At 36.6% G+C, this 27340-nt stretch overlaps 2 protein-coding genes across 3 annotated transcripts in view; one reads left to right on the plus strand and one right to left on the minus strand.

Moving 5' to 3' along the window:
- Positions 1–26272, minus strand: part of LOC129730723 (zinc transporter ZIP1) — a 57978-nt gene extending 31706 nt beyond the window's left edge. The window contains exon 1 of the mRNA XM_055690275.1: positions 26127–26272. The gene's annotated coding sequence lies outside the window, so the exon portion shown is untranslated. The remainder of the gene's footprint in view (positions 1–26126) is intronic.
- Positions 379–26646, plus strand: LOC129730722 (tubulin polyglutamylase TTLL13-like). 2 transcript variants are annotated; one of them, XM_055690270.1, is made up of 6 exons: positions 379–1031; positions 24002–24067; positions 24277–24570; positions 24645–24801; positions 24869–26029; positions 26092–26646. In XM_055690270.1, exons 1-6 carry the CDS (start codon positions 697–699, stop codon positions 26506–26508), a joined length of 2430 nt encoding a protein of 809 aa, XP_055546245.1. In that variant the 5' UTR covers positions 379–696; the 3' UTR covers positions 26509–26646. The 2 variants fall into 2 exon arrangements, with proteins under 2 accessions (XP_055546245.1, XP_055546246.1); XM_055690271.1 differs by lacking the exon at positions 24002–24067.
- Positions 26647–27340: the final 694 nt, after the last annotated feature.

Genomic DNA, 27340 nt, shown 5'->3' on the forward strand with positions numbered 1-27340 from the left:
AATTACGAAATATGACCGTGCCAGGGCAACCAAACTGGGTACATAAATTTGTTTCGAGTCCATGAGTGTTGAACTCGCAATTTCCTCTATACATGTGTAGGAACCGGGGAAAATTCAGTTGAATGAAGCAGAAAATCGCACCACTACCTCCCATTGCTCTTCACTAACCTCCAGTCCTAGTTGTAGCATAGCATAACATAGCGTCGGGTCTAGGGTTTTTAATGCGAGGCTCTGAAACAATTTTTCGTTCCGCGTATCCTTTTGTGTCCGTGGCAGTTTAATTGTAAATAAATAACCGTATCCATAAGGACCAACTCAATCGACGGCATTTAGCTATTCCGCTGGAACGGCGAAGTTCAGTCACTTTCGTGCGGAGGCTCGGTTCGGTTCAAAACTAATTACGTTCCTCAGCTAAGGATACCTTCCCCGGTTAGTTGGATTTTCCTATTAAAGTGTGTTCAGTACAAAGTGTGTTCATAGCCTACTTCTAGTATCTACGAGGTCTGCCCGAGAAATCAATCATTAAGTTTGTGGAAAAAAATGTCAATGTCAAACATAACGATGGATTCGAACGAACAACATTTCAGTGAAAATATATAGGCCAGAACGATAACCAGTTGTGTCGCTTTACTAAGGATTTCCGTTCTTTTGGATAGCCATTTTTAGTGCAGTGCTTGGGAAAATTGCCGTGAAATAATGCTACCTCGAAAAGATAACGTAACAAAATCGTCCAAACTGCCAAAACGAAAGTCGTCCAGCGAAGATGATAGCAGTGAGGAAGGTTCTACCAGTTCCGGCTCGACGGATGGATCCGGTTCCAGCTCCGGTTCGGACTCCGAAATGGACACCACGGAAACTTCCTTTTCATCGAAAAGTGCAGTGGAGTGCGTCGGCAGCAGCAAACAGCAGGGTTTGCTGAAAGTTAACCACAGGTCCTATACGGTGTTTTGCGATTCTAGCAGAAATTCCAAAAGCTTTTGCCATAGTAACGTTCCGGTCGAACCACTTGACGAAGCTAGGAAAGATCCTAAGTGAGTAGACGTGGGTTCGGCTTTGAAAATGTCTACGTTTGAGCGTGTGAATAGTATAACTTTCGAGTGTTTTTTTTATTGGAAACTATTTTGCCCAACATATTCGTGTTTTTTTTTTTTTCACCGTTCCCGTAAGTTTTTTTGTGTATAACTAGTTATTTGTGTGTGGATTAATGTTTTAAAATGTTATAACACTGATTTTTCTGGTTGATTGTGAAATTTTCGTAAAATAATTTCAATTTGGTCTTTGTACAGTGTCCAGTGATAATTTCAAAAATTGTGTAATCGAAATATTATTTTTTATTTGAGTGTGGATTAATGTTTTAAAATGTTATAAAACTGATTTTTCTGGTTGATTGTGAAATTTTCGTAAAATAATTTCAATTTGGTCTTTGTACACTGTCCAGTAATAATTTCAAAAATTGTGTAATCGAAATATCTGCTAATTTTTTTGGTACAAGGAACTATTGATCGAATATTTATGCCGATTATTTATTGAAAAAGTGTTCATTTATCATTTGTAGTCGCAAAATCCGATCGAATACTGCATAACTCTCCATATCCTAAATTCCTGTCTAGTTCAGATCGTATAGAAAAAAATGAACAAATATTGCAAAAACACATTTGAAGGGTTGAACAATTCGTCGAATGTCGTGTCGGTGCTCTGATATAAACGTGTACATATATACCTCTGATATTTAAAAGACAGTGTTGATATCGATATGCTTGTATCCGATAATTAGGAGAGTATAAAAAAACCTGTGTCTTGGGCGATTAATTTTAGGCTGACCAGATTTCCTCGGGATAAAAACGGGACAAATGGGTTCAAAAAACGGGACACATGATAAAATTGATTTTTGAAAATTCTTACCAACCAAAGCAAGCAAACAATTAAACTTTGCTTTGATGTACTTACCCGATCCTGAATTTTTCCTGAATTTGTGTGATTTTTTACAATGAGTTCCTGAAATTTGTCACATGATGATCTAGATTTTGACTAACAATTATCATGGGCTCAACTTTCAATCGCGACTTTTTCGTCAGTTCACGAGAGGGGACGTCCTTCCAGTGGTGCGGTACTGTCAGGAAGGCACAAAACGTATTCAGTAATATTAAAAAAATGCCGGCTGCTTGGAAACTTATTTTCCATTTAGGAAGAGTTTCAATGCAAAGCTCTATGTGAGATTTTTTCAAGGAGTATCCGAAAACGGTACAAAATGGCAAAAACACGGGACGGTTAAAAACAGTCGAAAAAACGGTACTGCCCCGTTCAAAACGCTACGTCTGGTTAGCCTAAATAATTTATTTTGATTTGATTCTTGTCGTATAGGAGAAGAGTCTGATACAATGATTCGGATTCATAAAAGAGCATAAAAACAATAAAGAAGATTCAACAATTTTCGAAAGCAAACTAATAAGTATTTTTAATGTTAAAAATTGGAAGCAAAGTCATTCAGGAACATAAGTTTTAATTTTTCGATTTTTTATGCCAAATGTCTTAAATATGCATAAACCGCAGTGATATGGTGTGATCTAAAAAAAAACTTTAAAAAAATACTAGAGACTTGGGACTGGGAGACTTCCCCAGCTCGGAAAATGGCAAATATTAAAAATCCTCGAGGTCCGAACTATAAACGCTGATTAGACAATTGATTTGCCGATGTATCGAAAGGTTTTCCAACTATCACATAAACGATGAAAAATCTAGTTGCCGCATTAGACCATATCAAGTTGTATTGTAATTTGATTTTTACTTCATCCGTTATGTAGTAAAATAAAACAAATCGAGATTCACGAGAACTTAGCATTTTCTGTATGTGTGCATAAGTGTGTATGTACCACTATAGAGGAGCTTGGTATCCGCAAAGTTACAGAGTTCGCTCTGACAAGCGGGTGGTCGTGCGTTCGAATCTTAATAGAACTTGGTCATTTGGTTGCCAAAGGACTTTAACAGGGAATTGGAAGTAGGCGATATTGGTAGGACGGAAAGAGGCTCGGTATAGTAGAACAGTAAGCATGAAACAGAAGGGTAAAACTTACACACAAGCACGGATATAAATTATAAACGTATCACTTACTTTAATATTTATACTATAATATAAAAATAAAAAAAAAACAGAAGTTAAAGAAAACACCTGGACAATATCACAATTCTCTGGTCGCAGTAATGAGCCCACACAGGAAAAAATATACCACTTCTTTATTGCACACTTTTCTCAGAGATCTCAACCGATTTTTACGAAATTAGTTTCACGTGAAAGGTTTAGTTACCCTATAGATTCCAAATAAATTTTTATTATAATCGGACTGCTAGTTTGGCTCTCTGTATTGCAGATTACGTAACCGATACCAACAAAATTAGTGTCGAAGGAACAGGCTGCTTTTCAAACTGTGACCTGGTCAAATTTATAGAAAAAAAACTCATGGCTTGAGAATGATAGAGAAAAACACGTTTAAACCCAGTTAAAGTAATTATTTTCAAGATATTTTAATTATTTCAAAAGTGACGGTATACTTTTTTCTACAATTGGGTTGTTTAGCTATATTAGTTTTTACATCATCTGAAAGGTCTGCATTTTCTGAGTAAAACGTGATTTAAAAAAAATTTCTATCGTTGTCCTTCGTTTTTAAATCAAGATTTAAAACTGCTCGAAATCTGCTCGAAATCGTTACAATGACAGTTCCTCCATATACCAACTGTCATTGTAGCGATTTGGAGCGAATTTTAACTCTTCATTTAAAAATCGAAGGATAATGATATAAAGTTTTAAAAAATCACGTTTTGCTCAGAAAATTACACTATTTCAGATGATATATAAAAATCGGAAATCCGTGAATAGTTAAACAACCCAATTCGAAAAGTACCAAAAATACCTTCCAAATGCAACCAAGATTATCAAACTTTGACCAGTTTAGGCTGTTTTATATGATCGGAAGTCACCGTCTTGAATTCAAAAAATGGAGGTGATTTCCGGTTTGGAGCATCATTTTGATGCCGGAAATAGCCATATTGAATAATGATGGAAGTCGCCATTATGGAGTCTAGCGTGGATTTCCGGGCCTTGAACAATTTTTAAATTATAATTTATGCAGCAAATAATATGTTCGTCATCAACATAAGGCATAACTCTGCCTCCATTTTTGAATCGAAAAGTACTTTTTTAGTCTTTTTTGTTATCAAATGTAAAGATCTTCGCATCAAGCAATCAAAGTTTTGGTTATTACTCGAGCATATTTTACAGGAAAAATAAAAACCTAAATTAATCCACCTAGCGGTCAGACCCAGCCTTTCTCATTCAAACTTTTATTTGTAAAAATAGATTTACATGAACGCTTCAACCCAATAAATGTATATTCACTCTTTAGGTTCTAAAATATTGATGTTGTAATCTATACATATAAAAATGTAGTCCGGTCTGTCAGTCTGTTAATCCATATAGGCTCGAAAACTACCGAACCGATCGACGTGAAAATTTGTATGTAGGGGTTTTTGGTCCCGATAAAAGTTCCTATGATAGTTTGAGTCCCCTCCCTCTTCTGGAAAGGAGGGGTCCAATACAAATGAAACATACATTTCTGCACAACTCAAGAACAAACCAAGCAAATGAAACCGAATCTGGCATGTGGATGTTTTAAAGGGTAAAAAATATGTCCATAATGGTTAGACGCCCCTTCCTCTTATGGAGCATATGTTTCTACACAAATTTCTGCACATCTCGCGAACTAATCAACTGAATGGAACCATATTTGGCAGGTGAATGTTTTTAGTGGTAACAAATGATACACAGCTGCTGAAATCGACCACAGACCCCATTTTGGATTCTAGGTTGGCGACTTCCGGTTCCTGGGAAACAGCGGAAAATGATCGAATTACACCCAATATGGGTGTTTCTTTAACCAGAATGACGCTCAGAGGCCAGAAATTATTTTAAAAACCATTTTGAAATCCAAGATGGCGACTTCTGGTTTGTGAAAAACAGCCTAAAATAACCAAATACCATCCAATATGAGTATCTCTGGAACCAGAATGATGCAATGAGCTAACAATTGACCTCAGGCACCATTTTGAATCGCTAAATGGCAACTTATAGGAAACAGTCGAAAATGACCAAATAATACTCAACATGGATATTTCCGTAATCGAGATGATGCATAGAAACCAAACATTGACTCTTGACACCATTTTGAATTTAAAGACGACCACTGTTAGGTTCTGGAAAACAACCAAAATAACTAAATACCTCCCAATATGGGTATTTCCGGTGTCAGATTGATGCCAGAAAATCTGCTTAAAATGACCGAATACCACCCAATATGAATATATTCAGAATTAGGGCGCCAAAAGCCAAAAGTCGAAGATTTTGTCATTTCGATAAAACCATTCATTTCAAACGATTTGTCTTTTGACTTTGATCATATCCTATGGCCGATTCGTCGTGCATTTGCAGACTTTAAACACATCGCAAGGAATCAATGAATTTGGAACGTTCAAATAGTATAAAACCACATTTAAATTATGTTGAGACCACATATATCGATCAAAGCAGGTATAGTTTTAAATAGCCTTTGAATTTCTTTTCTTTCCATAACTTTTGAGCCACATATCAAATTGTTATGTTATTTGTAAGTTTGAGAGATGACTCGTTCGTATGACACTAGTTATGTTAAAATTAGTCATGTAATCTTTGAAATGATAGACTTTCGTTGTTTTATTAACAATTTTATACATAACAATGGCTTAAGTTCAATTATAATCAAATGAAATGGGAACGTATAGGGCAGCCAAACTTTGAAACCACGTGTTCAATCATAATTCATCAGTTAACCCTTAACTAGTCCGCTCATCTGATATTAATATTGATCAAATCGGTTGTGTAGTTTCTGAGATAATGAAGTTTCGTGATTTTCACATTTCGGTACTTTACAGACGAAGTTACAGTCCGAATACAGTAAAATTCAATAGGGTGTTACGAGGCAGCTAGATTTATTAGTTGACACTAATTTTGTAGAAATCGGGTCAGTCTGACTGACTGACTGAGAAATGTGAGTGAGTTCAAGTAGTCTTCGGAATATGTTCCTTTTCAAAGCTGGATTTCACATTTTTAAACATAACAGGAAAAGTAATAGTCTGATCGTAAAACAAATCAATAGGGTCTTATGGGGTAACTAGACCTTCCATTTGACACTGATTTTATTAAAATCGGTTCAGCCATCTCTGAGAAACATGAGTGAGATTAAGTAGTCTTCAAAACACGTTTCTTGTCATAACTTTTGAACAACAAGTTCAATCTTTATGAAATTCAAAAGTTAAGGGTATTTCAGGTAACCCGTTCATTTGAATCTAATTTTGTTCAAATCGGTTATGTAGTTTTCGAGATAATGATGTAACATGATTTTTACATTTTGATACATAACCTCTAAACTAAAAATCCGATTACAATGAAATTTAATAGGGTGTTATGGGACAACGAGACCTTTCATTTGCGATTAATTTCATAAAAATCGGTCCAGCCATCTCTGAGAAAAGTGAGTGAGAATAATAATCTGCACATACACACACACACACACACATACACACACACACACACACATACAGAAAATGCTCAGCTCGTCGAACTGAGTCGAGTGATATATGCCATTCGGCCCTTTGGAGCACTTTTATACTTTCGGTTTTGCAAGTGATTGCTATACCTTTCTAGGAGAAAGGCAAAAACAGAATTGATCGAAGTTCCAACTTTTGACATATACATATAAAAATGGAGTTCTGTCTGTCTTTCTGCCTGGCTGTCTGTCTGGCTGTCTGTCTGGCTGTCTGATCCTTATAGACTTGGAAACTACTGAACCGATCGTCATGAAAATTTGTATGTAGAGGTTTTTGGGGCCGGAGAAAGTTCTTATGATAGTTTGAAACCCCTTCCTTCTCTGGAAGGAAGGGGGCCCCAAACAAATAAATCACAAATTTTTGCATAACTCGAGAACTAATCGAGCAAATGAAGCCAAACTTGGCACGTTAATGTATTAAGAAACAAGAAATATTTCTGAGGTAGTTTGACGACCCTCCCTACTCAGAAAGGGAGGGCTCCCATACAGCACATAAGGGGAACTGCTAACAAAAATTGATTCAAAAACTGGCCCCTTTTACAACCTATGAAAGTGGTATAACTTGTATAACGGGGCATCGATCTGTCAATTTGAATTGTGACAAAAAACACTCACACGCAGCACTTGTTCCTGTTAGAGCATCTTCATCTGTCCATTTTTGTAACAACTTTATACTAGATTTAACCAGCGAAACCTGAAAAGAACCAACTAATATAGACCAACTTTGCGTTTTCCGCACTGTTGTTGTATATTTTGTTGTTTTAAACCGCAGACACCAAGTGAATGATTCAATACTCCATGCTATTAGTTTCCCATGAGACTTGTTATAAAAAGCACTCAATATTCAGCAAACGGAAATTCGATAATTTTTACGTACATTAAGCGATTACTTTGGCAAGCCACTTTGTATCCACAAGACTTAATGGATTTGGTGGTTTAAGCCAAACGTCAGTGACATTTTTCAGGATGGATTAGTATTATCGAAAAATTTCTGCTGCAAGTAGGGCTTCGAAGGTAAGCGAAAAATATTTGATCGCGTAGATAATCGTCTTCCGTTTTCGTTTCATGAATCTCGTCGAATATTGCAGTTCATTAAACGTGGGTTCGTTTTTGAGAATATTGTAACAAGCCTGCATTTTAACGTTTTCAGTTCAGTGTCTTCGGGGAACACTTTTTTGGCCTCTTGAGACTGATCGTTCTTGGTAGTCCCACTACAATTAAGGCGGTTAACGAAGGCTAGATAGCCAACGTATTTGGCTACCTAGTGGCTGATAGTTGAATAGTTGAACCAAGACGTGAGCTGTTCATCGTCTTCATAGGAAAAACCACAAAAATGAGTTGTGAATTGATGTGAAAAATCTTTGTTTTGTTTATCCCACATCACTCGCAAAACGCTTATATGGAAATAGCTAAAAATGTAATATTCAATTAAAATATGACATTTTACCAACCCGCAATTGGTGGTAGCGTGCAAAGGGTCGATTTGCACCACCGCTGAAGATGCCCTTATGCATGTCTTTTGGCGTTGATCGTTCAAGAGCAGTGTTGCTCACAATATTTTCTGGAAAACTGGAAGAATAATGTTTGGGTTTAACAGTTTTAATTTCAACAAAAAGAAATGTTTCCAAACATAAGTACATCACTAATGTCGTTCTCGATTTTGTGGGTACAACTGTTCTGTCGTGCAGTGTTCGTGAACCACTCTAGTAATGCTGCTGTCAAATTTATCATATGCTCAGTTTTTAAAGAAAAATGAGTTTTTTACGTGACAGTGAACGGCGGTGGTTGTTTCTAACAGTAGAAGATGAATAATCACCTTTTAAAAGCGATGAATCAGCCGAACGAAAATCAAAACAAACCATTGTTGACAATATTTGACTGGCAGTATTGGGAAAGTGAACAAAATGAGCTATACTAAAATTTAAAAAAAAAACCGGTTCTTGTACAAAACCGGTTCTTGTACAAAACGTGCAATAGTGTGCGTTACACGCAAAAAAATAAAACAATATACTTAAGTACTTAGCATTTTGTGGAATTCATCAATATAACCCAATAAACCGGTTCACCTGGTGCAAAATCTTCTAGAGTTCCTAAGCTAATTTTACAGTAAGTCCACAGTGATGTACTGTTTTTGCCTCAACTCAAGTAATCATTATCATTAGGCATATGTAACAGATACTGAGGTGCATTATATATGTCTGGTGATCAGGCGGGATAATCTCTGATTTCGCAAGATTTGTTCCGACTTAGACGTTAGTAAGTTATCTCCCAACTCCATATTTTTGGACATTTATACAGTAGTTCTATAAGCTATGAAGCACCCAATTAGGATACATTAATTCCAAGTAGTTTACAAGTAGTTTATAATCCGTATATAGAAAAGTCCATCTGCTACAAAAGACAGTCATCATTATTGGTTTTGAACTATCAGTTAAGTATGAGTTATTCGGCGAATCTGGCGGCACTGCTAGCAAGTTGAATAATATTTCAGTAGTGCCTAAAGGCACCAATCATCTGAGGGGTGCAAAAATTGATTTTTTTTCAGCTTTTAAATAAAATAATTTTGCTAAAAAATATTTCCATAAATTGATTGATTAAACAACAAAATACTGCTGAAAATAGAATAGGGTAGAGCGGGGCTAGTTGGTTACGGGGTAAGTTGGTCAATGAGAATATCTTCGAATCTACGTATAAAAAAAATCGTGTAATAGGGGTGATTTGTAGCAGATAACCAGAGAAACTGAATGACAAAATAAAGAACAGTTTCAATTAGGACGTATAACAAATACAGGTTGGTGCCAAATTGACCATCAATTCTACTCGGTTTTCAAGTTGAAACTTTTTGTCTAAACAAAGCTAGCCAAATTGAAATAAACCTAGTTCAATGCGTAATGAAAGTACTTTTTGTAAGTTGTAAGTTGTGTAAAACAAATTTTCGCCAAAATTTTATTTTCATGTATTTTAGTTAATTTTCATATTTAATACATGAGGGGCTAGTTGGTCACATACTAGCGGAACTGGTTGGTCCTATGCACATCATCAATGAATTCAAGTAATCAAGTATATGCAATTCCAGGAACGGCGCATTTCGTGATGCATATTAAAACCAAACGAAAACAACATGTGCTCTGCTTAGCAAAACCGTTTATTTGAAATGATAAACAATTTGGTAAAAGTTATCTTCATTTCGTCGTCATTTTTATGAATGTTTCAATGGACATTATAAATGCCGAGTCATTGATCTGAAATAATTATAACGTACACTAATGCATCGACAAATGCCTCCTACCCGACGAAAATTTCATCAAATGCAAGTTTTCAACAACAACAAAACTAATGAGGCTTTGTTAGTGTGCTTGTGATTGCAGATGCGAATCTAGAATTCGGCTCCGGTTCTCAATTTAATCCGTGTTGTTTTTGATTTAGTGTCCAACCAAGCCATTAGAGAGATTTCATCATATACCTTTCGTCGGGTATGAAAGAATAATACGGTTTTTTACATGCAATTGAGAGTTACATTTCTCAGAGTTTGGGATTTCGGGAAGCGAACGTATTAACAAAAAAATCGGAAGAGGTTTGACTTCCACTGAGACGCTACAGGCTGCCGCAAATGCAGTGAGGAAGGATAACTTAATTGTCCTTCCGAAATAAAAATGGTCAATTTACCCCACACCCTGACCAATTGACCCCACCTGAGGGGCTAGTTGGACAAATCAACTAAACAAACATAAAATATCCGCAAAATCTTGAACTATTTTGAGTCGGTCATATTTTTTCTAGAAGCTACAGACTTTACGCAACATTTTCATGTAATGAGTTTTTACCATAATATTCCCTACAAAAAGTTAGAGAACATTTTGACCAAAAATGACCAACTAGCCCCGCTCTACCCTACTGATTTTAAATTTTTGTACCGCCTGTGGTATGATGTTGAAATAAAATAAAGGGTTATGTTTTTGGAAACTCTAGTATCATCGAAAACTATATATGTTTGTAAATTGAGATTTTATTTGAAAATCAAAATTCTAATTCTCTAATAAATTAATTTTGATAAGTAAATTTAGTGAGCACAAATATTGTTAGGAGATTGAAATCTCAGATGTATTTAATGCATGAGTATGTTCACGCTTTTGGTGTTGTTTCTGCGGCTGACGCGTAAAATTCACTAAGTTCGAAAAGGTCTACTACCGTGTTATGTGTGAACATCGCTGTATCATTCAAAACCTTTAAAACATACTGGGCTCAAAGTATTCTTTACTTTATTAAGTTTGATTTACTGTTTTCTACCACATGCTAACCCAAAAGTTAGTGTTTCGACTGGTTTTTGTTTCATTTTTCAATAAAATGCAAATGTTCCTTCCAATTAATCATGGTTATCCCGAAAATGCAACTTCAAGTTGCTATAAGTATCTACATACTATCATTCCGTATATAAGTACATACTATACCGCACTCGTATTAAAACTAAAAGATTTTGGCTTTTATTCAACAGAAGCAGTCAGGTATGGTGACTGTTCTGTATGAACAGTAGAACAATATGAACAAGTGTCTACTAGCCTTATCATCAATTGCTCGACTTTGGGTTCTTCCTAAAATTTTCACTAAATGTTGTAAAAACTTAGAAAAGTGAAAGTGCTATTGCATCGTTGTATAGCCCCTCGGTAATATTAATGCTGGTATAAAAAATTTGACATTTCGATGCCCCACTATACCACAGAGAAAAATTCAGCTGGACCCAATTTTTTTCATCCAGTTCCCCCTATGTGCATACAGTCAAAGCACAAATATCTGTATAACTCGAGATTCATTCAATCAAATAGAACCAAATTTGGCGTGTGGTGGTTCACAAGAGCAAGAAATATATCTGTGGCAGTTCGACACACCTCCCCCAGCTCCCAGGACTCCCATACAAATGAAACACAAATTTCTGCATAATTCATAAAATGATCAAGTAAATGAAACCAAATTTGGCAAGTGGAGGTTTTTGGGGGTAAAAAATGTATCTATGATGGTTTGACACTCCTCCCTTCTCTTGAAAGGGGAGCTCACATACAAATGAAACACAAATTTTTGCATGATTCCAGAATTAATCAAGCACATGGAATTAGATTTGGCATGTGAAAATTTTTGGGGGCAAAAAATCTCCATCTTCTGGAGGAGAGGGGTCCCATACAAATAAAACACAAATTTCTGCACAACTCAAGAACTAATCAAGAAAATTGAACCAAAACAAATGAGAAGATTTTTGAGGGCAAAAAATACTTTCATGATGGTTTGACACCAGTGCTGATAAAAGTCATTTTCCCCAGCAAAATTCTTTGAAAATTACAGTCAATCATTTTAAATTTTCACTTCCAATGATCGCAGCACTCTTTCAGATACACTAGATTTTCGTCCTAGTAACGTGCTGTTATACTCAGATGAAATAGATCGCGTATAGAATAAAAAAAAATAATATAAAAATAAGATAAGATTTGACGACAAATCCATCCAAATGATCTTCACTTCAAAGCGAAAAAGAAACACAAACAGTCCACTCAACCAAAATAAACCTCACCGATACACTTGACAATCTTCGTCAACTGATAAACTGATTTTGTTGTCTTGCTTTCATCGCATGAAATATAATGAGGTGTTTTGACAGTTCACTTTCATGCAAAAAGCGGGAAGGGAGAACTCTGAAAGGATTGTAAAAAAAAATAACGTTTATGGATGCTTTTTTTCACTTTCACTCAAGAGTGTCAACAAATATCAACCCTGTGACCGATGCCTTGACAATCTTCGTTAACTGATAAACTGATTTTGCTGTCTTGCTTCCATCGCATGAAATATAATGAGGTGTTTTGACAGTTCACTTCCATGCAAAAAGCAGGAAAGGAGAACTCTGAAAGGATTGTAAAAAAAATAAAGATTATGGATGCTTATTTTCACTTTCACTCAAGAGTGTCAACAAATATAAACCCTGTTTGACACCCCTCCCTCTTCATAAAGAGAGGGGTGCCATACATATTAAACACAAATTTCTGCACAACGAGAGTAATAATCGAGGAAATGGAACCAAATAAAGCATGTGGAGGGTTTTGGGGGAGAAAAATATTTCTATGGTGGTTTGACACCCCTCCGTAATTTGAAGGGAGCAGGGATGGAAAACAGCCGAAAGTGATTAAATACTACCAGATATGGTATTTCCGTAATCGTGATGATGCACAAAAGTCTAAATTCAACCTCAGACACTATTTTGAATTCGTAGATGGCGACTTCCGGTTTCTGGAAAACAGTTCGTTATGCATTTGCAGACTATAAACAAATCGGAAGTCAAATCTTTGGATGTGGGTGAAATCAATTTAGAGTGTTTGAAATCACTTAATAAAAAAAAATTGGCGAAACGAAGTTTGTAGGGACAGCTAGCAATTTATAAAAAATATGGGATATTGAAAATAGGTAGGAAAGTAGATGGCATTGTATGCTTGGCATCTCGAAACTGAAAAAAATCCAGCCGCCGTCATTACAGATATGCATATATGCATATATGCAACTAAGGAATCAAGAACGAAACTGTTTCTTTTTATTTTAAGAGGTTATATACCTTTTTGGTCGATAAGAATGAGGGAAGTTTGAATTTATTTTGAAGTGCATAGCACCATTTTTATTGCATCAAAGTGACGTTTTTCTAAAAGTACAGTTTATCAACAACAAAAAAGGTTGATTTTGAGATATACCAATTATTACTGAAGTAATGGCCGTTTCCCCGAAACGCGCTTTTTTTCGCAGAGGCTTGCGGTGATCCTGATAGAGACTCAGTGGGTCAACTAAATTCAAAAACTCATATTATTTCATTAGTTTTAAAGTGTGTCGTGTTTTCTGTGCAAACGGGAACGTTTTTCCCAAAAAAATGCACGTTTTGAGCGCTAAAAATTGCATTAAACATTTTTCTGCGGCGAAATAAAACTGTATGTATCAAAAAGCGATCGTTCAAGGACCGACGAATTTTATAACGAAAATTTTAAAAAAAAAGAAGGAAATCGGTTCAGTAGTGTTACCGCAATCAGAATCACGGCAGTCATTTTTCGAAAAACACTTCCGAGATAATCGCGTTTAAAGTTTCAAGTTTAGCTTATGCGGCCGTAGCTAGGCGTGTTGCAAATCGCTCTAACTTTCTCCCTATTGCTCAGATCTTTATGAAAATTTGCAAAAATGTTCTTAAGATATTGTAGTTCAAGATAATGTGATAAAAAAAATTCGATTTTTTGAAAACTAAAAAGGTATATAACCCCTTAAGTTAGAGACGAATGACCACTACGGTTAAAATCTCATGGAAATAGAATTAAAAAAAAAATATTTCAGGTAGTGGCACCTAGCGGTAAAAGGAACGCATTTTACACTTAAAATTTAATTACACTTATACCATCCATACCTAATCGTGATGATGAATTATTCCGGTCTCTCTAGTCCTCATTTAAAACCAAAAAACAAAAAGATTGTGCAAGCTCCTCGTCGCTTTTTAATCGAGAAAATGCTTTGTTCTCTCCGGACTGGATTTTGATTTATTTGCATTTTTGTCTGATCATAGAAGCATGAAAAATAGATTAGAAAACTGTTCGAACGATGCACTGTAAAATCAATGTATGACAGAACAGAAAAAATGAATGCGAATGCGTGAGCGCCGATCTGCTGAAGCGTTTTGTTCGAAGTTGCATGTCTGGTCTATGCCGTCATGATTGTTTTCTCTTCGAGTCGAATATATCTAAGGCGTGCTCACCGCGGTGTGCTTCTGTGTATTCTCTTCACCACTCTTGTTTCAATCAGCTGTGTTGTAAGCAGCAAGTGTGTTAATTTTCTGAGAGCGGCAGCAACACAACATAGAGAAGAAGAAAGAAGTGTGGTGCAAACATCTATTGAGTAGAAAAACAAGTCAGGCCATACGCGTAGCCAAGACTAATAAGGTTTTGACTTGGGGTGAGAGTCAACAACAAACAAATTAAACAAATTTGAAATTAAATTTAAATTAGTATCAAAATAAACGAGAAATGAAAATATTTACTTTTCATTGCAACGAATGACTTGAACTAGAATAATTTTTCAAAAATGTAAGGAAAAACGATAGGTTATTGAATCAAATCACTAACATTCTGCACTAATGGTCAAGAGCCAGAGGGGCCACCGCCCCCATATGATTCCCCTTGGCCGCGCCTATGAGACTGGCACTGACAATAAGAAATCCAGGAAGCCAGAAAAGAAAAAATTAAAATCGGGATAACAGGACAATAGAAATCATCAATGCGCTAGAGATAAACACAGGCTGAATAACATTACCCTCAAGTGCACAAACCCGCCTTTATACGGGCTTCAGTAAGATCAGTATAAATCTTTGACATGACAAACAAATGAAAAACGCATATTTTTTCATGAAAAACATCAGTAACTTTGTGTATAATTAAGATATTCACGATATCAGCATTGCAAATTGTTTCTCTTGAAAAGCTCTAAAAGTCGTTCAAAGACAGTTTTAAGGTTGAAAGTGAAATAAAAATGTGTTTTTTTTTGCCTTTCTCCTAGAAAGGTATAGCAATCACTTGCAAAACCGAAAGTATAAAAGTGCTCCAAAGGGCCGAATGGCATATATCACTCGACTCAGCTCGACCAGCTGAGCATTTTCTGTATGTGTGTGTATGTGTGTGTATGTGTGTGTGTGTATGTGCAGATTTTTATTCTCACTCACTTTTCTCAGAGATGGCTGGACCGATTTTCATGAAATTAATTGCAAATGATAGGTCTTGTTGTCTCATAAGACCCCATTGAATTTTATTGTAATCGGATTTTTAGTTTAGAGGTTATGTTTCAAAATGTGAAAATCACGAAACATCATTATCTCGAAAACTACACAACCGATTTGAACAAAATTGGTTTCAAATGAAATGTGAAATCAGGCTATGAAAAGGAACATATTCCGAAGACTACTTGGACTCACTCACTTTTCTCAAAGATGGCTGACCCGATTTCCACAAAATTAGTGTCAAATGAAATGTATAGCTGCCTCATAACACCCTATTGAATTTTACTGTAAGCGGACTGTAACTTCGTCTGTAATGTATCGAAATGTGAAAATCATGAAACTTCATTATCTCAGAAACTACGCAACCGATTTGAACAATATTGATGTAAAATGAACGAGCTAGTTAAGGGGTAACTGATGAATTATGATTAAACACGTGGTTTAAAAGTTTGGCTGCCCTATACGTTCCCATTTCATTTAATTATAATCGAACTTAAGCAACCGTTATGTATTAAATTGTTAATAAAACAACGGAAGTCTATTATCTCAAAGATTACATGGCTTATTTGAACATAACTAGTGTCATACGAATGAGTCATCTCTCGAACTTACAAATAATAAACTTCATAACAATTTGATATGTGGCTCAAAAGTTATGGAAAGCGAAGAAATTCAAAGACTATTTAAAACTATACCTGCTTTGATCGATATATGTGGCCTCAACATAATTTAAATGTGGTATCGTACTATTTGAACGTTCCAATTGAATTGATTCCTTGCGATGTGTTAAAAGTCTGCAAATGCACGACGAATCGGCCATAGGATAAGATCAAAGTCAAATAACAAATCGTTTGAAATGATTGGGTTTATCGAAATGACAATATCCTCGACTTTTGGCTTCTGTACATCGCCTTGAGTCTGAATATATTGGGTGGTATTCGGTCATTTTTAGCAGATTTTCTGGCATCAATCTGACACCGGAAATACCCATATTGGGAGGTATTTAGTTATTCTGGTTGTTTTCCAGAAACTAAAAGTGGTCGTCTCCAAATTCAAAATGGTGTTTGGTTTCTATGCATCATCTCGATTACAGAAATATTCATCTTGAGTATTATTCGGTCATTTTCGACTGTTTCCTAAAAGTTGCCATTTAGCAATTCAAAATGGTGCCAGTGGTCAATTGTTAGCTCATTGCATCATTCTAGTTCCAGATATACTCATATTGGATGGTATTTGGTTATTTTTGGCTGTTTTTCACAAACCGGAAGTCGCCATCTTGGATTTCAAAATGGTATTTGAGATAATTTCTAGCCTCTGAGCGTCATTCAGGTTGAAGAAACACCCATATTGGGTGTTATTCGATCATTTTCGGCTGTTTCCCAGAAACCGGAAGTCGCCAACCTAGAATCCAAAATGGGATGTGTGGTCGATTTCAGCTGCTGTGTATCATTCTAGATCCGGAGATACTCATGTCAGACGGAAATCGGCCATTTCTGGCTGTTTTCCAGAAACCAGAAGTTGCCATCCTACAATTCATAGTGGTGTTTATGCAACATTCTGACTCCGGAGATACTCATATTGGGTGATATTTGGTCACTTTGGGCTGTTTTTCAGAAACCGGAAGTCGTCATTTTGAACTATAAAATTGCCTGTGAAATCAATTTCTGTCATCTGGGCGTAATTCTGGTTCCGAAAACAATCATATTGTATGGTATTTGGTCATTTCCGGCTGTTTGCCAGACACCGGAAGTCACCATCTTAAAATTCAAGATTGTGTCTGTGATCAATTTTTAGCATCTGTGCATCTTTCTGGTTACAGTGATACTCATATTTAACGGAAATCGTCCATTTTAGGCTGATTTTCAGAAACCGGAAGTTGCTATCTTACAATCCAAAATGTTGTCTGAGGTCGATTATGGAACATATTTTTACCACTAAAACATTCACCTGCCAAATTTGGTTCCATATAGTTGGTTAGCTCTCGAGATGTGCAGAAATTTGTGTTTCATTTGTATGGCATCCCTCCCTTCCAAAAGAAGGAGGGGTGTCAAAACATTATGAACATATTTTTTACCCCTTAAAACATCTACATACCAAATTCGGTTTCATTTGCTTGGTTTGTTCTTGAGTTGTGCAGAAATTTATGTTTCATTTGTATGGGACCCCTCCCTTCCAGAAGAGGGAGGGGTCTCAAACTATCATGAGAACCTTTATCGGCACCAAAAACCCCTACATACAAATTTTCACGCCGATCGGTTCGGTAATTTTCAAACCTATATGGATCAGACAGACAGACAGACCGGATTGCATTTTTATATGTATAGATTACAACATCAATATTTTTTAAGAGTGAATATACATTTATTGGATTGAAGCGTTCATGTAAATCTATTTTTACAAATAAAAGTTTGAATGAGAAAGGCTGAGTCTGACCGCTAGGTGGATTAATTTAGGTTTTTCAATATAAATCGGTTGTTTTCAAACATAGAGAAAACTTTTTTTTCAAAGTAATTTGAAATTAATGTATAACTCCATTAGAACTAGTTTTTCTCCTATCTACAAAGATAAAAAAGTTAGATACTTGCCGATTGAAAATTCTGGTCACCCTAATTTTTGATGATTTTTCAATAAGCGCTTTTTCGTATGTAACAACTTTGTAGAAGAAAGTTTTTCTCTAAAATATTGCTATAAAGCTCTAGACCCAAATTCATTCATATTTTTAATTTATTTTTTTAATTTATTCATTTATTTTATTATATATTCATTCATCTATCTATTCATCTAATTAAGATATGAGCACCATTTACATCTCCGGAAATATATTCACAAGGTAAAAAAAATCGTACTTTTCTGAATGACTTTGTTATTTCTGAAGATATCGTTTAACAACCTTCAGCGGAAACATGAAAGCGGGATTAAATACCGCATAACTTTCTAGAAAAATAAAATAATGAAAAAATCACGAGGAAAAGTTATAACGACAAATATGAATTTTGGGTCAGAGTTTTATACATATAAAATTATGGAAAAGAGTTATATTAAAAATTATGATTATGATTTACTATAAGGGGCCATCCACATACCACGTGGACAGATTTTTGACGATTTTAACCCCCCTCCGTGGATAAATGCCCATATAAATACTTTCTTTTTGTAAGGACCGTGGACATTACACCACAAGCCCCCTCCCCCCCATAAAGCTGCCCACGTGGTACGTGGATGGCCCCTAAAACTATTCATATCTTTTTAATGTAAAGAGATGAAAGTTTGACATCTTCGACAAATTTACTACCAAAAGTATCTGCTCAAACTTTATCAAGTCATTTTTGCCTTTCTCCTAGAAAGGTATAGCAATCACTTGCAAAACCGAAGATATAAAAGTGCTCCAAAGGGCCGAATGGCATATATCACTCGACTCAGCTCGACGAGCTGAGCATTTTCTGTATGTGTGTGTGTGTATGTGTGTGTGTATGTGTGTGTGTGTGTATGTGCAGATTTTTATTCTCACTCACTTTTCTCAGAGATGGCTGGACCGATTTCCATGAAATTAATTGCAAAGATAGGTCTTGTTGTCCCATAAGACCCCATTGAATTTTATTGTAATCGGATTTTTAGTTTAGAGGTTATGTATCAAAATGTGAAAATCACGAAACATCATTATCTCGAAAACTACACAACCAATTTGAACAAAATTGATTTCAAATGAACGGGCTACCTTAAAAATCCTTAACTTTTGAATTTTATGAAAATAAAACTTGCGGTTAATAAGCTATGAAAAGAAACGTGTTCTGAAGACTGTTTAATCTCACTCACTTTTCTCAAAGATGGCTGACCCGATTTCCACAAAATTAGTGTCAAATGAAATGTATAGCTGCCTCATAACACCCTATTGAATTTTACTGTAAGCGGACTGTAACTTCGTCTGTAGTGTATCGAAATGTGAAAATCACGAAACTCCATTATCTCAGAAACTACACAACCGATTTGAACAATATTGATGTAAAATGAACGAGCTTGTTAAGGGTTAACTGATGAATTATGATTGAACACGTGGTTTAAAAGTTTGGCTGCCCTATACGTTCCCATTTCATTTGACTATAATCGAACTTAAGCAACCGTTATCTATTGAATGGTTAATAAAACAACGGAAATCTATTATCTCAAAGATTACATGACTTATTTGTACATAACTAGTATCATACGAACGAGTCATCTCTCGAACTTACAATTAACAATTGGATAACATTGGATATGTGGCTCAAAAGTTATGGAAAGCGAAGAAATTCAAAGACTATTTAAAACTATATCTGCTTTGATCGATATATGTGGCCTCAACATAATTTAAATGTGGTATCGTACTATTTGATCGTTCCAATTGAATTGATTCCTTGCGATGTGTTTAAAGTCTGCAAATGCACGACGAATCGGCCATAGGATAAGATCAAAGTCAAATAACAAATCGTTTGAAATGATTGGGTTTATTGAAATGACAATATCCTCGACTTTTGGCTTCTGTACATCGCCTTAAGTCTGAATATATTCATATTGGGTGGTATTCGGTCATTTTTAGCAGATTTTCTGGCATCTGACACCGGAAATACCCATATTGGGAGATATTTAGTTATTTTGGTTGTTTTCCAGAAACTAAAAGTGGTCGTCTTTAAATTCAAATGGTGTCGAGGGTCAATGTTTGGTTTCTATGCATCATCTCGATTACAGAAATATTTATCTTGAGTATTATTCGGTCATTTTCGACTGTTTCCTAAAAGTTGCCATTTAGCAATTCAAAATGGTGCCAGTGGTCAATTGTTAGCTCATTGCAACATTCTAGTTCCAGATATACTCATATTGGATGGTATTTGGTTATTTTAGGCTGTTTTTAACAAACCGGAAGTCGCCATCTTGGATTTTAAAATGGTATTTGAGATAATTTCTAGCCTCTGAGCGTCATTCAGGTTGAAGAAATACCCATATTGGGTGTTATTCGATCATTTTCGGCTGTTTCCCAGAAACCGGAAGTCGCCAACCTAGAATCCAAAATGGGATGTGTGGTCGATTTCAGCTGCTGTGTATCATTCTAGATCCGGAGATACTCATGTCAGACGGAAATCGGCCATTTTTGGCTGTTTTAATCCACCTGGGCTGTTTTTCAGAAACCGAAAGTCGTCATTTTGAACTTTAAAATTGCCTGTGAAATCAATTTCTGTCATCTGGGCGTAATTCTGGTTCCGAGAACAATCATATTGAATGGTATTTGGTCATGTCCGGCTGTTTGCCAGACACCGGAAGTCACCATCTTAAAATTCAAGATTGTGTCTGTGATCAATTTTTAGCATCTGTGCATCTCTCTGGTTCCAGTGATACTCATATTTAACGGAAATCGTCCATTTTAGGCTGATTTCCAGAAACCGGAAGTTGCTATCTTACAATCCGAAATGTTGTCTGAAGTCGATTATGGAACATATTTTTTACCACTAAAACATTCACCTGCCAAATTTGGTTCCATTTAGTTGGTGAGCTCTCGAGATGTGCAGAAATTTGTGTTTCATTTGTATGGCATCCCTCCCTTCCAAAAGAAGAAGGGTGTCAAAACATTATGGACATATTTGTTACCCCTTAAAACATGTACATGCCAAATTCGGTTTCATTTGCTTGGTTTTTTTTTGAGTTGTGCAGAAATTTATGTTTCCCTCCCAGAAGAAGGAGGGGTCTCAAACTATCATGGGAACCTTTATCGGCACCAAAAACCCCTACATACAAATTTTCACGCCGATCGGTTCGGTAATTTTCGAGCCTATATGGATCAGACAGACAGACAGACCGGATTGCATTTTTAAATGTATAGATTGCAACATCAATATTTTTTAAGAGTAAATATACATTTATTGGATTGAAGCGTTCATGTAAATCTATTTTTACAAATAAAAGTTTGAATGAGAAAGGCTGGGTCTGACCGCTAGGTGGTTTAATTTAGGTTTTTAAATTAAGTTTGCATAAAAATCAAATGTGAGGACGCAATTCATTTAGGTCACGAAATCAGTAAAACAAAACATCTGAGTAATTCCATGCAACATAGGACAGTTTTATTATATTTTCTTTTTTTTTCAGTTTTGATTTGGCTGAAAAATTGCACAGATGTTTTAATGAGCTAGAGATACAATTTTTTGCTATTGTTTTTGCCTTTCTCCTAGAAAGGTATAGCAATCACTGGAAAAACCAAAGGTATAAAAGTGCTCCAAAGGGTCGAATCTCGTATATCTATCGACTTAGTTTGACGAGCTGAGCATTTTCTGTATGTGTGTGTGTGCGTATGTGTGTGTGTGTATGTGTGTGTGTAACGCTCTCCCAATCTCACTCGATTTTCTCAGAGATGGCTGGACCGATCTTCATGAAATTAATTGCAAATGAGAGGTCTAGTTACCCCATAAGACCCTATTGAATTTCATTGCAATCGTATTTTTAGTTTAGAGGTTATGTTTAAAAATGTGAAAATCACGAAACATCATTATCTCAGAAACTACTCAACCGATTTTAACAAAATTGATTTCAAATGAACGAGCTACTTAAAAAACTCTTAACTTTCGAGATTCATGAAGATTTAACGTGTGGTTCAGAAGGTATTCAAAGAAACGTGTTCTGTAGAGTGTTTAATCTCACTCATGTTTCTCAGAGATGGCTGGACCGATTTCCACAAAATCAGTGTCATTTGGAAGGTCTAATTACCCCATAAGACCCTATTGATTTTTTTTGCAATCGGACTATTACTTTGCTTGTTATGTTTAAAAATGTGAAATCCAGCTATGAAAAGAAACATATTCCGAAGACTACTCAAACTCACTTACTTTTTTCAGAGATGGCTGAACCGATTTCACGAAATAAGTGTCGAATGAAAGGTCTAGCTGCCTCATAACACCCTATTGAATTTCAATTTAATCGGTCTGTTACTTTGTCCGTAATGTATCAAAATATGAAAATCACGAAACTTCATTATCTCAGAAAGTACACAACAGATTTGAACAAAATAGGTATCAAATGAACGGGCTAGTTAAAGGTTATGATGAATTGATGAATTTAATAGTGATTAAACACGTGGTTCAAAAATTGTGAAAAGAAACATGTTCCGGTGACTTTTCAAATTCACGTGTTTTCTCAAAAATGGCTGGACTAAATTCAACAATCTTATTTTCAAATGAAAAGTTTGGCTTTCTTATAGGTTCCCATTTTATTTGACTATAATCGTATTTTTATTCCAACCGTTATGTATTAAATCATAAAAACAACGAATGTCTATTATCTCAAAGATCACACGACTTATTTGAACATATCTAGTGCCATACGAACGAGTCATCTCTCAAACTTACAAATAACAAACTTCATAACAATTTGATATGTGGTTCAAAAGTTTTGGAAAGAAAAGAAATTTAAAGACTATTTAAAACTATACCTGCTTTGATTGATAGATATGGCCTCAACATGATTTAAATGTGGTATCGTACTATTCAAACGTTCCCGGTATCGCTCATGATTAAATTGTTTGAAATTGAGAGTCATTTCTTTTATTTCGCTATTTCTTAAGCACTAACATTACGTCAAATTTCATATTTTACACTTCAATTACAACAGCAATATTGTAGAACCCAAAGAGTGAATATACCTTTATCGAATTTTAGCATTCATGTAAATCTATTTTTACAAATAATAAGTTTTAATGAGAAAGGCTGAGTCTGACCGCTAGGTGGATTAATTTAGGTTTTTTTCTGAATCACGACTCATTTTCAAAAGGGGCCTATGTACAAATGGTATCGAAGATTACAAATATTTCCATAGCCAGAGCAGGTTTTTGATCGGTATGGCGTCTTCGACAAATTGTAGATTTTTGTTTCAGCACGTTCGATTATATTGAAAATGTTCAAGGTGGACTAATTCTGTTTTTTGCACAAGCTTTTTACAAAAATGAGTCGTGATTTAAAAAAGTTACTAATAGCACAAAATGACATGCCTAGCCAGCACCAACAGAATGTAACGGTGTCCGACATAAACTTTCCAAAAGCCAGAAAGTATATTCAAATTAGTGCAAACCAGTTCTATAAAAATGTTCCCATCGCATTCCACAACAACTTTAGCGTTTTGGCAATCAGTAATTGGCACCCACTTATTAGCAAGTTAGCAATTGTGAAGTGAAATGGTTCCTTCAACTGATGTTTAAAAATATTCATTTCTAGTTTCAGATAGTGTTGAAATCCACCGGTTGTGATTGGCCACACAAAATGATTGGCTGATGATATATTATAAAATTCTCAAGTTGCAATGAAAACCCCCTTACAAATGTAGTTTCTTTAGGCATAATAACACGTATTATTTTTTGAAAACTGCACAATGAGGATAAAATGGTTTGTTTTACTCATAACTTTATACAATTTTCTATAGAAATCGGCAAGGGTTAGTGTTTGTGGTAATACCACGTGGAATCACTCAATAACAAGATTTGAGTGGATACAAAACTATGTTAGCTTAATAAAAGCTAGTATTTTTCATCTTTACTTTCCAGGACTTACTGTATCACATCTATTTCATTGTGTTGATATTTCTTTCGCAGTCGCACTAGAAAAACTCGCACCAGAAACGAGCAAGTTTTACCTAGAAACAAGAAATCAAAACGAATGTAAGATTTTTCCCTTGTTCACTACACACGTAGCGCTAAACCTCTAGTTTTCTACCTACAAAAGTGAAAATTATCGATCAATTACCAACCAAACAACTGTACAACAATTGATCGATGGTAACTGTTGCTCTTTGCTTTTGACACGTGCTATGCATGCATGACGTACGTTTGTGAGCGTCCTTCTATTCTTGTGAACTTCTTCGTTGCAGACCACCAATCAGTATTTGCATACTAAACAGCCGCTACGATATCTTACCACGAATGTGCCGAAGGCTTGGCTACCGACTTGTTAGCGAGAACGAACACTGGAACGTGTGCTGGACGGATTCGCTGGTTGGGGTGGACTTCTGTCGGGATATGCGCCGGTTTCAGAAAATCAATCACTTCCCAGGAATGTTCGAGATCTGTCGCAAGGATTTGCTGGCGCGCAACTTGAACCGAATGCTAAAGTTGTTCCCGACCGAGTACCAGATTTTCCCGAAGACCTGGGTTTTTCCGGCTGAGTTTGTTGCTAAGACGATCCCTTTGTGCCACCGAGCAAGTGTGATTGAAGTGCTGTTCTTTTCGGTCGTTTCAGCCTGGGTGAAGCAATCGCCTACAGCAGGACCCATCGGAGTAAAACGTACATTCTAAAACCGGACCAGGGCTCGCAGGGCAGAGGCATATTTCTGACGAAAAATCTGAAGGAGATCAATCCTCGCGATCGGATGATTTGTCAGGTGTATATTCACCGGGTAAGTATAAGAGTATAATGGGGAATCTTGATCATTTCATGTGACGAGCTAATTTTACATTCACTAGCCTCTGCTGATTGATGGGTACAAGTTTGACCTACGGGTGTACACACTGGTTACCTCGACAGACCCGCTGCGGATATTCGTGTACAAGGAAGGGCTGGCTCGGTTCGCTACGAACAAGTACCGGGAGCCATGCATTACCAACACCTCGAATAATTTCATGCACTTGACCAATTATTCCGTCAACAAGTACAGTCGGTGTTTCTCGAACGATGATGAGGTTGGCAGCAAACGGAGGTTTGCTACCCTGAACCGCATCCTCACCTCGGAGGGATACGATATTGCGGAGCTTTGGAGTAATATTGACGATGTAATTGTGAAAACGATACTCAGTGCGTGGCAGGTGCTGAGGCACACGTATCAAGCGAGCTTCCCGACCCACGACATCATTCAAGCGTGCTTCGAAATACTTGGTTTCGATATACTTATTGATCATAAACTGAAACCCTCCATCCTGGAGGTGAATCATTCACCCTCGTTTCATACAGACGAAGCTATCGATCGGGAAATCAAGGAAGCGCTGATACACGACACCTTTGTGATGCTGAACTTGAACGGAGAGGTGAAGAAGCGTGTACTTGAAGAGGACAAACGACGTATACAGAATAGACTGTTGCAAAGACTGCGTGAGTATTCGAAATGTAAAGAAACGAGCAAGGAGAGTAGTAGTGATAGTAAAAACGGAGATGAAGAAGATCCGAACTCGGAGGATCGCTTCGGACCATGGGGCGAGCAAATCAATTGGGAGGAAACACATCTGGGAGGGTTCCGACGGATACTGCCAGCTCCTGGTGATCCAGATCGTTATGCGCATCTATTTCTCGCGCAAACACAAGCTTCGGTGTACAACGAAACTGCCGCCAGTAAGAAACGCGAGGAGTGTGCCAAACAACAACGAATCGAATTGGAGGAGCGCTACAAACACAATCAAGCGATGTTGAATAAAAACAATCCTAGAGGGCAGCTGGGTGCGAAGTCACTTTGTGCGGGCGAAGATGGAGCTTTGTCCGCTATTAAGAAAAAAGCAAAGAAACGAAAACCCAAACCTATCAAGAAAAAGGACGAATTCAGTCCCGATTATATCGTTGACTATGAAGAGCGGGAACGAATGGCTCTTCTAGCGCAAAGAGATTTTCTCATCAGGACCTGCGGTTTAGTACAGAATGTGAGTATCTAATAAAGGCATGCAATTTTGAAATGTTTTTCTAAAACTTTGACGTTTTGTAGATATATTTGAACTTCAACCGAAATAAGTTGCTCACCATATCGGACCATCGCAAGTACAAAGAGGTGTTCGCCAAGCTGGTAGCTAACGATCTGCTTCAGCAGGAACAGTCTAATTCATCTGGCACAACCACATGTCTTCCGGTTCTGTCGAACCATCACGGCAGCAATGCCACCACTAGCAGCTCCAACCAGAAACTGCATCTGAAAAGTCTGGTAACGATTAACGACACCGCCTCGTGGATGCAGTGCACGGAGATAGCACCACCCAGCAGACCGCCGTTACCATACCTACTGGCATCCCAGCCAACCAATTATCGAAGCACCAAGTCCACCATGGCACGCCAGGTCACCAACGTCGTCAAACGGCACAGCATAGACGCCAGACAATTATACTCGGCCTCCGATAAGGTTATCTAGTATTGAGTTTGTGCGGATCGTGCTCTCCTATTGGTCTGCTCGTTCCTATGCAACAGGACTGCAATTACTGCGATTGCGCGACTAGGTTCTTTTCCCCTCCAGAGTAAACTAATCACCAAATTCTGCCAGAGCTTGCAATTAAGTGTAATAAAATATATTGTGTACATTTGATGGTTTTATTATTTACTGGTGATTTTCGGTCTTAGGAAACAAATCTCTTGATTGCTAGCACACAGGAAGACACATTGATTGTACAAGACTTGAACGTTTGCGTGTGCATTCCGGAAAAACTGGTTGAAATATCAGTTCATATTGTCTGAGAGACCTCCCCTTTTCCAGAGTACGGAGAAGTGAAAGAAATTTATGTTTTATTTGTATATCCTTTAAGAAGAGGGAGGGGTGTCGAACCACTATGAATTTTTTTGCTCCCACAAACCTCGGTTCCATTTACTTGATTAGTTCTCGATATGTGCAGAGTTTTGTGTTTCATTTGTATGGAATCCTTCCCTTACGGAAGAGGAAGGGATGTCGAACCACCATGGAAATATTTTTCGGCTTTGAAAACTTTTGCATGTCAAATTTGGTTCCATTTACTTGATTAGTTCTCGAGATGTGAAGAAATTTGTGTTTCATTTGTATGGGACCCCTCCCTTACGGAAAATGGAGGGTTATCGAACCACGTTGGACATATTTGTTACCCCTAAAAACATTCGCATGCCAAATTTGGTTGAATGTGCTTGATTGGTACTCGAGCTGCTAGAAATTTGTGTTTTATTTGTATGGGACCCCTTCCTTCCAGAATAGGGAGGGGTCTCGAAATATCTTAGTAACC

This window comes from Wyeomyia smithii, chromosome 3 (assembly GCF_029784165.1).
Source record: "Wyeomyia smithii strain HCP4-BCI-WySm-NY-G18 chromosome 3, ASM2978416v1, whole genome shotgun sequence".
NCBI classification, from domain to species: domain Eukaryota; kingdom Metazoa; phylum Arthropoda; class Insecta; order Diptera; family Culicidae; genus Wyeomyia; species Wyeomyia smithii.